The sequence below is a fragment of the Phalangium opilio genome, unplaced genomic scaffold (assembly GCF_054372755.1).
Source record: "Phalangium opilio isolate 3A_F unplaced genomic scaffold, DU_Popi_V2 ptg000079l_1, whole genome shotgun sequence".
Classification (NCBI taxonomy): Eukaryota; Metazoa; Arthropoda; class Arachnida; order Opiliones; family Phalangiidae; genus Phalangium; species Phalangium opilio.
In genome coordinates, this window is record NW_028324187.1 from 4,068,205 (window position 1) to 4,080,713 (window position 12,509).

General features: G+C 39.2%; 1 protein-coding gene across 2 annotated transcripts; it reads right to left on the minus strand.

Annotated features, from left to right (window-relative positions):
- Nucleotides 1-320: 320 nt before the first annotated feature.
- On the minus strand, nt 321-10,729 carry LOC149654275 (uncharacterized). Of its 2 annotated transcripts, none has more exons than XM_089845721.1 (7): nt 10,347-10,729; nt 4,513-5,388; nt 3,541-4,426; nt 2,836-3,258; nt 2,132-2,742; nt 1,308-2,038; nt 321-1,207 (listed from the first exon to the last, which is right to left on the minus strand). In XM_089845721.1, exons 2-7 carry the CDS (start codon nt 5,326-5,328, stop codon nt 478-480), a joined length of 4,197 nt encoding a protein of 1,398 aa, XP_089701847.1. In that variant the 5' UTR covers nt 5,329-5,388; nt 10,347-10,729; the 3' UTR covers nt 321-477. The 2 variants fall into 2 exon arrangements, with proteins under 2 accessions (XP_089701847.1, XP_089701846.1); XM_089845720.1 differs by having other exon boundaries at nt 10,343-10,729.
- Nucleotides 10,730-12,509: the final 1,780 nt, after the last annotated feature.

The window sequence follows — 12,509 nt, forward strand, 5'->3', positions numbered from 1 at the left end:
TTGATTGTGGAAATGATAGTAAGTTAGCGACATCTATGCAAATTTTATGATTAAACTTACTAATTTAATTATTATAATATATGTTAATAAAAATGTATGATAATTAATAGAATAAGTTTATCGAATTCACGTTATTTTACAATATTTATTTCCAATAATATGCAAATAGGAAATTTCCGGTATGCAGGAAGATGGCGGTTGAAGCGTAGTTCGAAATTATTTGGCGGGGAATTTTAAACTCGTGTCGTACACGTGAATGCCAGTTCAATTCTTCGTTTTTGGATAAAATTCCGATAAAACACAATGAGATACAACGTAAATTAAATTATGGAACGTGAAACTTTATTTTTAATCTCTACTAACATACCAGTATCTAATACAATTTAGTATATTTTCTTATTATTTTAAATTCTTCATATTTTTGAAAAGGCAGAACTTTAAGCCTATTTCCATAATATTATAATATAATTTTCGAAATTACAAAGGCGTTTCCTTCTTAATTGGTAAATTGATAGCTTCTTCGTAAATAGGCATAACGTGGGAACTATTTTGTTTATTATTTTTCCCTACCTGATTCTTAACTCCTTGAGTACCACCACTGACGACAACAACCCCAGTATTGGATTGATTCGAGTCCTTAGTTTTGACGTAACCACCCTTATAATTAGGGTTAGTAACAATCCCATTTCTCCTAAACTTTGGTTCAGGTGGCCTGGGAATTGCAGTATCAATTTGTCGCTGGGGAGATCTATTCTGCGCGGTGATTGGCTGATTGTTGATAGGGGGTGGAGGGTTAATAAGAACCGGAACTCTCGAATGATGGAGGGGAGAGTGTCCCTCCGAATTACCCTGAGGACTAAGGGAAGCGGGTGAAAGTCTTTGACTTAAAACCTCGCTGAGAGGCGATTGGGGTGGACTAGGAACTGGACTATGTTGAGGTTCGCTTAAAGGAGATAATAATCTACTTGATCGATTGCGATTACGAGTGCATTGTTGCAATTGTTGGGTAAATGTCATGTTTTGAGGGACACTAGGCTGGTAAGTTACTCTCAACTGTTGTTGCGCGGGTTGTTGAGATTGCGTAGATGGTTGGTAAGGTTGCTGAGGATTACCTGAAGAATTATTGAAGTTAGCCTTTTCAATTACCATTTGAGACGGTAATTGCTGGGTTGACTTGTTCGTAGAAGTAGTTAAATTACTAGATGACCTACAAGAAGAAAAAGGAAACCTTGTGGAATGAAAACTCAAGCCTTCCCATAACAATTGGTGTTGTTCAATCGCTAAACTATTTAATAAATGTAATATACCTAGAGGAAGAATGATTGGACACGAAGGACCTCCTGTTTCCTCCGCCTGACGTCGGTGACTCAAGCAGTACCTCATTTGAGACGGGAGTAATTCCCGGTTGGCATAGGATGGCCGAACAAGGCTTAGTTTCAGCAGTCGACGCCGAAGTCAAAGACGTAGTACTGGTACTACCATGGCATTGTGCCGGACGTCCGTATTCGGTCGTTTGGCTCGCGTACTCTTCCAAGATCCTGATGACTGAATTATGGTTTCCTTTTGTAGCCACCCTCAGTGGATTACGTCCAAATTGATCGGCGTGGTTTGGATCGGCGCCATATTCCAAAAGTACCAGAACAACCTCTTCGTGTCCTTCTTGGGCGGCGATGCATAAAGCCGTCGCGCCTTGATTGCAAGTATGGTCAACGTGTGCCCTTCTTTCCAATAGTAACCTAACAACGGACGCGTGTCCTTGCCAGGACGCTGATTGCAGCGCCGTACGTTGGTCATTATCAACAGCGTTGACGTTAGCGCGATGAGATAAAAGCAAGTCCACCATATCATAATGTCCCTGCCAAGCAGAGACATGAAGCGGGGTTCGACCTTCCAAGTCCCTGGCGTCAACATCAGCTCCGTGATTCAATAAAAAGTCAGCCATTTCTACCCGGTTTTCTAATGCAACGAGATACAGTGTGGAACGGCCATCAGCGTCTCTATAATTTACATCAGCTCCTTCGGCAATCAGAAGACCAACCTTTGTTAAATAAAAGTTTGAATTAAAAAATATATGCCTATATTAATTTTTTACAACTACAAAGTTTAACTATTTTAAGGGTCAATTACTTACAGTTTCTTTGTGTCCTTCTAACGCCGCTACCCTGCAGGCCGTTTTACCATCATGAGATTTCGTATCTACCATTGAATGGTTGAACTTCAGTAGTCTTCCAACCAATTGCGTGTGTCCCTCTTGCGCGGCGAGAATCAAAGGGATTCGACCATCGTTATCAACTTCCGTAATCCTTGCACCCGCTTCAATCAAAATCTCGCAAGCCTCCTGATGTCCTTCGAATGCGGCATAATGCAACGGTGTCCATCCAGCATTGTCTCTGTGCATTTCGTCTAAACCTCGGTCCAGAAGTTGTCGCACGACTTCGGGGTTTCCTTGAGCGCTGGCGATCGACAGGACTGTTCTACCCTCGGAATCGATAGTATCTATGGCCGCTCCCCAGAAGAGTAAGAGATTCACCACAGCAGGATGTCCCATTGAAGCAGCGGCGAATAACGGTGTCCGATTGTTATTGTCAGTATGGTCTACGTCAGCGTCCCCTTCCAAAAGTAATTCGCACACTTCACTATGCCCTTCGAATGCAGCGACCAATAATGGCGTCATGCCATCTTTATCACGGTGATCGACTTCAGCGCCACATTCGAGAAGTAAACTAACTACGCCAGCGTGACCTGAACAGGGGGCAATTGAGTTTGTACCCGAAATTCAAACAAGAATGCGCAGCGCCAAGAAAGAGTTTGCCTACCCGCACTAAAGAAACTTACCTTCTGAGGCAGGGACGCAAAGTGCGGCGACGGATAAGGCAGTTCTACCATCGGCATCTTCGTGATTAATCTCAGCTCCTTGATCCAACAGATGTTCAACTATTTCCGTATGTCCCATGTAAGCCGCCGCGATCAAGGCTGTTCTGCCTTCATTATCCTCTTGGTTGACACAAGCTCCGTGTTCCAATAACTTTAGGACTATCACTTCGTGTCCACCCCAAGCTGCCGCCCTCAAAGCCGTCCTTTGATCGGCGTCCCAGAGATCAACTTCCGCGCCGCTTTCCAATAAGGCGTTAACCACTTCGGTATGTCCAGCCCAAGCCGAAGACCTTAGAGGGGTCCAGCCATCGTTGTCCGCGTGGTCCGGGTTCGCTTTGGCTTTTAAAAGGGCTTTCACAACCTCTCCGTATCCTTGTCGGGAAGCTACCCCAAAAGCAATTATATTACAATCCTAACTATGAGAACCTTTGAGGTATGTACCATAAAGGTTAGTATCAAAAATTACGTTAGGCCTAAGCTAAGCCAAAGCTACTGGCAATATCCTAATTGGAACCGGATATGAGTTTTTAAAGGCGGTGTTATAATGACTTTGGCGAAAGGCTAAACTAAATTTGACTTAAAATAGAAACGGTACAATGTACCAGTTCCCAAGGCCTATTATACACGTGATTTATGTTAATAAAATTAAAAGCAGACGAGCCTAACCTAAGTTAAGAGCTGTTTGACAATTCTTATCGACTACTTCCAGCGAGGCATTATTAGCTATTAGCCTTTGAACCAACTGCGCGTCACCATTATGAGCGGCTGTATGCAATAGGGTCCTTTGATTAGCATCTGTCCCGTCAATATCTCCACCGGTCGCTAGCAAGGCATCTATAGGATCTTCGGGCAGTATAACCGCCGATGGACTCGCGTCACCTCCTTGTCCGACACCTCCTTCTTTCTCTTTCCTTTTGAAATTTTCGTCTTGAGGCGAATCCGTTGGTTTGGCTCCGGCTTGAACTAGTAACTTAATAATTTTAGGGTCCGTTACCGGTTGCCAAAAGTTAGTTAACGCGTCACGAACCGGGGTTCGACACAGCATCATCCATAAGGGCAAATGGTAAGGTTGCAAAGGAGGTACGGTATTAATTTTACTCAAATGTAACGCGAAATCCATAATTTCCTCGTGGTCTAGAGTCTTGGCTTTCAAAGTGTACCTCATGGCTAACATTCCATGACCTTCACTCGCGTGGCACAAATACTTTTGGGTGCAATGTTTAACATCCAGTAACCATTCCGCGAAGCTATGGTGGAACAGTATTTTCGTCTCGTTTCGTCCGTCGATTAGGACTTTAGATAAGAGATTGAATCTTTTTTGAAACTCTATCCAAGTGAGTAACGTGTTTCTAGTCCAAACGCAATGGTATAATTGTTCGGTAGTTAAAGGTTTGCGAGCTGCCAGAATCGCGTTTAAGATGGGTTGAACGCGACTAAATTGCTTCCTAACGAAAAGCCGTTGACACAACCATAAGTAGAGACCATTTAGGGTACCAGGGATTTCGCGAATTTCGCGTAACATGATGAAGTTTTCGGCAACACCGTCAAGAACCTGTTATAAAAAATATTGGATGTCGGTCTCTAACTCTGGGCCAACAGATGGAAGAATTATGACGCAAATGACGAGGGCGGCCTTACCTTTTCGAGATATAGAAAACATCCGTTGCTTTTAATGTGCAACTGATTCAACATCTCAGCTGTTTCTCGACTTAAATGTTGCCTTAATCTGGGTTCCTGGTCCAACCGACAGAGTATATACTGTTGTACGTCATGAACCACGTGACTCTTTCTGAGATCGTCCAAACTAATCTTGCGGAAACCGGTAAACATCTTGGTGACGCTTTTACTCTGTTTTCGCGCCGAGCAAACCAAGAGTAACCATCTAGGGAACATGTGATGATGATTGGCCAAGAGCTCGGCGATGGTCCCGCTGACGCCTCTACTCGATTTATTAATCGATTCGGAGTGAAAGAATGATTCGTCGATCGAATCGACTAGAAAGAATCGAGTTTGTTTGGGACTGTCAGCCTCGATTAAAGGGAACAAGATAGCTTTGCGAAAACATTCGTCAGGATCTTTCAGAATATTTTCCGGTTCGAGGGAGCTTTGAAACTCGGGTTTCTCAGTTATGTCCCCGTATCCCGGTATCAATCCGGAATCGGTTATTTGCCGCGCGAGGCTTAGAATGAAATCGACCAAGGAAAGAGTGTCCGTGTCATGAGCTTGACAGAAATGATAGACTAGAACGCGTCGGCTTAGAGCCAACTGTTTGCCCCGCGTAACGGTGGGGGAGACTAATTCGCAACACAGGGCCGTTTTGCCGCAACCTGGGCCTCCCATAATAAGAGCCCCGCAAGTTTTGGACGCTGGCCGGTTGTCCAGGCAATGGGCTATCTTGGCGAAGGCCCATTCTCGACAGAAGAATCTCTTGCCTTGTAAAAGACACAGAGACATGTTGAAACATCGAGTCACCGACGTTTACCTTTCAGTTGGGCCTCCAGAAAATAGCTCATTCTGTAAGCAGATAAGGAAAACACGTTTTCAGACAAAAACAAATTAAACAGTAGTAACCATTAATAAGTTCAATTATAAATCATTTATGTTCCATAGTTTATAACGGGTTACTGGGAGCTTTTTCGTTGGTCAAACGTCAGGAATTATAGAGAGGGACTCTCAAAGCTTAGCACAGTAATAATACCGAGCATTTCAAGTATAATAGTGGGTGAACTGGGTTCATAAATTATTTCCAAAATTTATATCTTCGTGAAATCTTAACCGATTTTTACGAAACTGGTCTTATTTTAAACAGAAAAAGACTCCCTACCTCATAAAATTGTATTTAAAGAAAATGCATTTTAAATTAGACTTGCCCTTTAAATAAACCGCGCATCTTTCTTGATAAACTCATGAATAAATTCAAACAAACTTAAAACTATTACGAAGGGTCATACTTATGAATGAAACAGACATAAATTATTTCCCTCACGATTAGAGGAAAACAGGCCACAAAGCTAAATACAATTATTTATAATTTAATTAACAATAGTTCAAAACGAACGTAAATTATTATTCCAATGGCGTATTACAAGAGAATAAATTGGGTAGCCCCTCTCCCCCGAAATTTAAAACTTATCATATTCCATTGTTACCATTTAGAGAAAGAGAGAGAGAGCCACCGACAACGAGGAAAGTCAATGAACCATTATGTTTCCTTTTATGGTATGGGCAATGGCAATGATTTTGTCTGAGTTTCTACTAGCTAAGAATGAATGTAATCGGAGGGGGGAGGGAAAAACGACATTTATTGTCGCGAATTAGCGAGACAAATCTAATATCGTATCAGATAGTACATGGTATTGTGCGAGTCGTTTCTCACTCAGTCACCAACCAAAAACTTGTGTTTGAAAGAAATATGATTTTTTAATACAGCTAGAGTTCGTAGGAAACTTCCAAAACAGATTGCCCCAGCCCTGATAATTCCTGGTTTTAAAGAGTACTTGTTATAAATTTGAAGGTTCACAATTTTATAATTAAATTAGCGGGACTCGAGGGAGCTGGTGAAATTTATAATAAAAAAAAACAAGACGACCCAAGGGCTGGGCTCGTAATAGTAGCCACATCGTACCGTACTTAACAGGCGTACAGAAAATTTGAGTGAATAGCCCCTCGATGCGCTACCTTAACTGTTTTAAAATGATTACTTCAATATTTTACTTCTGTTATAATAATAATTAATAGTGTGACACGAACGGAAAACGTGAGTGAGTACCCCCACGATGAGCATGGCTAAAAAGCAGGTTTGGATCCTACTAAAGTCTATTTCGTTAATATCCTGTGATGGTGTTCGCTTCACGTTTGGAATTAATAAAATGGCCTATAGACCAATTCCAAAATTACAAACAGAGAAACCAACAACCAGGGGCGAGGCCACCATTGGGGTATCCTTCGTCTCGCCAAGAAGCTCCACCAGAGGCAGTGCGAGTTGGCTATCCTCCAACGCGTAGTGAGCTCTTGACTCCGTCTGCAGTAGCTTCTTATCAATAGGGAGGTATAATACCACAATGGCATCCTCGCCCCTGTGTGTTAGTTTTTCTGTATGTAATTTCCAAAATGGTCTATTTTCTTCAAATTCATTGGCAAAACCCTATTATATTAAAAAAAAAAAAAAACGCATTTTCGACATTCTCAACTTTTGAACTACCATTTCTCCGTTAAACTATTCATTCAATAACCCTATCAACAATTGCTCAACGTCTTAGAGGGAGTGGGAGGTCGTTTTCTGTCCGCAATAACTTAAAAAGAGTACCGACCTATTGTGCGGCTTAAGAAGAAGAAGAAAAATACAAGAGTCAAAACACATAACCAAAGAACACTCTTGAAAGTCGGATAGATCGATTCCCGACGAAGTGTCGTCGTCGGAATCTGGATTGGTGCGGCCTCTATATCATCAAACCCCCACCCGCTCCTTGAAAAACCTTCTCATGAACTTCCTATATATACTTACTGTAACTTCGTTGCATTGCAAACACAACGAGGTTAACAAAATTGATATTTGAAACTCGTGTTAAGTGTCTAATTACGTTACGAGACGTGCTAGACGTGCATGCCTACACCAAAAACTCATTAGGATAAGCTTCTAAATAGAAGCCCATAAATTAAAACATTATTTACTAGGCCTATGTTTATAAAACTTGTTTTTTTTTTTTTGAAAATTATTTTATTAAACAGGACATGACAGTGTGTTTCTGATAAGTCTGCCATAATATAAAGGGTGCTGTGTTCTTAGGGGTCAAACTAGGGTTGAGGTGTCAAAGATCATAGGGTTTACAATAATTGGTTACGGAGGTATGGGTGCCCAAACATTGATTAGGTCCTAAAAAATAATGAGACAGTAATAACATATGTGGTGTAATCAGCTTTATTTAAGCACACTACACATTCCTGCTGCTAGATTAAGGTTCAATAATGTTCTTAGATTGAATACTGATATGTCTTACTCCACATGTACGACTGTTTTCTTGTTTAAGGGGCCATATCTCCTTAACTAAATGTTGTAGACTCCATGTTCTTAGACTCATTTTGCCCATAAGACCATCACACCCTTTAATATACGACCACTTAACTTTAATTTAAGCCAAGAAGTGCACCACCGATTGACACAAATATCTTATTATTCTATGTGTTAAATTTGGACAATAAAAAAACCACACTACCAAGCATTTAAAACGAACAAAACTGCAGGTAAATGCTGACCTCTTCAACAACTTCAAGCTATTTGCAAGAAGTGATATTTAGTTTATTAGGGAGAAGGTATAAATTCGCCCCCACATTTTCAGCTTTATCTCCAGTCCAAACGTATAGTAGGTCCGGAGTTAATCCCCGCCGCCTCTAAATTACAACCAGCATCTCATTGGTTCTTGAAAACTCACGTCAGCGCAACGCGAATGACGAAAATTACAGTCATATTTTCTGACTGAGGAGAGGCGAAATAGCCCGGCCTCCTTTTACGTCCCCCCTTGTATTTTGAAAGGGGGACTGGGACTATGGCGTGCGAATACTTAGGCATCTTATACCTTCTCCCAAATAAACTAGATATCACTTCTTGTTATGGGTTACAACAGACTTACAGTCCCTTATCGACCATAAAAAATAATAATAATTAGAAGGCCCTTAGGGTTTCCGCGTGGTTGGTAAAATAATTTTCTCAATGGTTAGGAGAGAGTTACGTCTCTGTAGGAATTGAAATTCTAACCGTTTAACGTCGTTAAAGGTAGAAAAGAAGATACACTACTATCTCTCTCTCTCTCTCGTTGGCGACAGTTACAGAAGAGCAAAATATATTTATTTTTAGACTAAAAAAAAACGAAAGAGGGGTTAACCGACCCCAAGACAGCTGGCTGCTTGAATGGTCTAAACCCCTAGACTTAGAGGGGAAAACATCGCGCTAAATTTATCACTAAAACCCATTTGAGAATGATGTAATCAACTTTGGCGCTAGAAAATAATACACAAGTGATTCTTCTCCACTTTGAAATAGGGTTATTTCGTCCTGTTCTACGAGAGTGGGTTATTTCTATGAAGCCCCAAAATTTTAAATAGGGCTTCCCTACTTGACCCCATATATCTTGATAAGTCTTTTACATTGGGACAGACTAGGAAATGACACGGTATATTATGTTTCAAATGAATGAATGAGTAGCTGAGACCAAGAACTTCATATTTATTCCCAGTTTTATTTATTAAAATTGTAAAAGTGTATTTCTCCGTGCAACAAATAAAGTGTGGAAAAGATCAGAGTACACGCCCGGAATTCGTTAATAATTAGACGAAATTTAGGTCAAAAGTGGAATAGATATAAATATTTATGTCTAAGGCTAGAAAATATTATAGTATTTTTACATCGTGTTATGTACTTTCAATATATTATTATAATTTCGTTTCCACCCATTAATTTAATTATCAAGGTTTCTTTTAATAGATTAAATTAAATTAATTGATGTCTAGTCTTATTATTAATATAATTAAATATAAAAAGCCAGGGTGAGATTCATCCCCAGGCCTAATTACCGTTAAGTTCAAATTAAGAATGAATTAGATATGGCACGGTTTGAATTTAGAGTACATTTGCATGAAGGCGGACAAGCTCACAGAGTTCATCCTATTTTGAAATATTTTTCTCAAGAAGCGTCTCTACTGAAGAATTCCCACGAATGTCATAAAATTTGTGCAACTTAGTAGCAGTTAAAATTACGTTTTTAAACAAAAAAAAAACGAACAAACCGGAAAAGCTTGAAACCTTCCCAATGATAATGAATAAATGAAGAGTTACAAGAAAACGAGCAAAAGAATTTTAAATATTTCCCCCCCCCCCGGAATTTCTTTGTCGGGACAACCCTCAATTAAAATACTGGGTTCATTTTTTCATAATGTGTAAGAAAAAACCGTTAACTCTATTAAATTCCCCTAGCATTAATTAAAAACATATCCAAGGTCAATATATTTAGAATACCAAAAAAGGGTGGTTATTTTAATGGCTCCCATATTAATGGAATAATTTTGGCCGTAGATAGGAAGGTTAAAATGATACCAATAAATTAAACGCAATGTTATCTCATCCCGGAAATGATGAGATTGCTTATTTTGATACCATGCACCTGATTAAATTAGCGCGTTTCCTGAATTTTGCTAGTAAAAAGGGTGTTGCTAAGCATACAATATATTGAAGCCAGTTTCTAAGTGTTTTTCTTAAGATAGCGCGAAGTTTACAGTGTTAACAGAATTCCATTAGCATGAAACATTGTTTAAATAATCTAAAACTGCCTTTTTGAACCCACACCCATAGTCTGATTGACAGTTTGATATGATAATGCTTGTCTGCAATCAAACTTTGGATTGGGCTCTGTGAGCTCAATTTTTAACGGAACTCTTTGATAACTTAATAAATTATATAATTCAAGATGTATTTTACCTACAGGAAGTTGAAAATATTAAGTATCCATTAGAACAGAGACGTTCTAGTTGAAACACACAGCACCTGGGATTTCTAGCTATCCTATCAGTTCACACCTGGTTCCGACCAATGTTTCTGTCCGAAGACTCGCGACTCTTGTCAAAAAACTTACGAGCCAAGGCCCTGCTTTCAAAGATCGGAAAACACCACAAAAAAATTTAATTTTCGATGTTTTATCTCTATAATTTGTCTATAATAATGTGTTTGCAGGTTTTTTGAGGCTTATGATAATTTGTTTACGTTAATATTGATTTAAACCTAACTTAAATCGCTACAAAACCACGACCGCGAACGTAGGCCGCACGACCATGGCACGACCGAACAAAGCGAACTGCAGCATTTTCAATTTTTTCAATCCCAGAAGAGGGCGACAACCGTCATGAACTACAAAAAAAAACTTTTGCCGATTTGCATTGGAATTTTCCATGGAGTAGTTTTACGGGATGAAAACCAAAGTTCCTTTAAAATTTCATTAAATAAGTATATGTATCCTCTAATATTGCTCCATGGTGACAGATTGCTAGCAGCCAATGGAAAACGGTATGGGTGTCGCTGTCAGGCTAGGAAATAAGACAGGTTTACAGGTCAAAAACCAGTTTATTAATAGCTAGGACCACTTTTTTTATTCAAAACGTGAGGGTCACTGGTCCCAATGACTAGTTTATTAATTCCTACTTTTATTAAAAATTGATATGGGGACCTCTTTAATTATTTTCATTTTAACATAAATTTCGACTCCATGAGTCTAGTTGTGTATACAACCCTAAGCCGAGAGAGATTTTTTTAGAAGAGAGAACGACCACAAGTCCTGGGACCAGTAGAAAACTAAATAGGGGAAGGGTCACTGGTCCCGGGACCAGTTTCATATTTAAGACATCAGGGGTCACTGGTCCGGAGGACTAGTTCAGAAATAAACCTTATTTCCAAGCCTGGTCGCTGTTGAGTGAACAGGCAGTGTCGTCTGCTTATTTAAAACAAACTTTTAAGGGGCATTCACTAAATTACCGCCAACTTGAAATCTGCCGACAGTAGAAAACTCTACAATAGTACTTTTTCCACTGTGCGTCGTCTGCTAGAAAACACCCTTTGGCTAGATTGACTTGACTTTCAATTTAGGCGGTAAAATAGAGTAGTAATTCGGCAAATCAAAAGACTAGGCGGTAAAATCCAAAGAGCCACGATTAAAGCTAAATAACAGACTTCATTTGAATATAATAACGCAAGACCATTTAAATACGTTTAACAAAACCCTTCTATTTAAGATCTGATCCTTTCTTAAATTGTGAAATATTAATAATTAGCTTCTTAAACAATTAATAGAGCTATCTCAGTTGTTTCGTCAGTGTCTAGGGCTAAGCTTTGGCAAAGGGCGGCCATTTTTGGTCCCTTTTTTGGTTCTATACACAAATAGCGTGGGTGACGTCACACCAAGTCTTTAGAGATAGCTCTATTATAGTGGGTCCCTAGTAAGCTTATAAATAAAAATGATTTTATAACACAGACTTATTGGAGCAAGTTTTATTTTGAAACATTACATTTTATACATTCGATTTGATTGAATAAATTAATAAAATAATTTAAAAATGTGTATTTTCTGTATGTTGCGTAAAGAACCTGAAAATGAACAAAATATTTCTTTTATTAACAAACGGCTTAAAAATTTACAACTTCAAATATACTGTCTTTCAACTCTATTATGGATAAAGGATACGCGTGAGGAAATAAAGCCCCTTTCAGACGATACAACTTTTTGACTCATTCAGATGGGTCAAATCGCGTTGAGTGAACTAGTTGGGACTTGTGAACGGAAGTTGGACTTGTTGAATCACCAAATTATAAATTGATCAGTCACTGACCAATTTTTGCTCACTCAACTTTTTAACATCATCTACTTTGAGTCAAAAGTTGTATCATCTGAAAATGCCTTAATTAGGGGTCCTCCTCTTGACTCGGAGAGTTAAAATTTCTGTTTCCCAACTTGTTTTTATTTGTCGTGGAAAATTTACATCTATTTAAAAAAACTATCCACTCTAAATTTTTTAACCTGTTTTAGTATAATAGAATACGTTGAAACACGCGTGACGCTAAAATTTCACGTCATTTCGAACAATAGAACAGAGGACAT

Excerpts from the sequence above, each read along its gene's own strand:
- LOC149654275 (XM_089845721.1), bottom strand. The coding sequence starts at position 5,328 with ATGTCTCTGTGTCTTTTACAAGGCAAGAGATTCTTCTGTCGAGAATGG. Across the intron at positions 4,427-4,512 it reads GTTTTCTATATCTCGAAAAG|GTTCTTGACGGTGTTGCCGA; the intron begins GTAAGGCCGCCC and ends TTTTTATAACAG. Across the intron at positions 2,743-2,835 it reads TTGCGTCCCTGCCTCAGAAG|GTCACGCTGGCGTAGTTAGT; the intron begins GTAAGTTTCTTT and ends CCCCCTGTTCAG.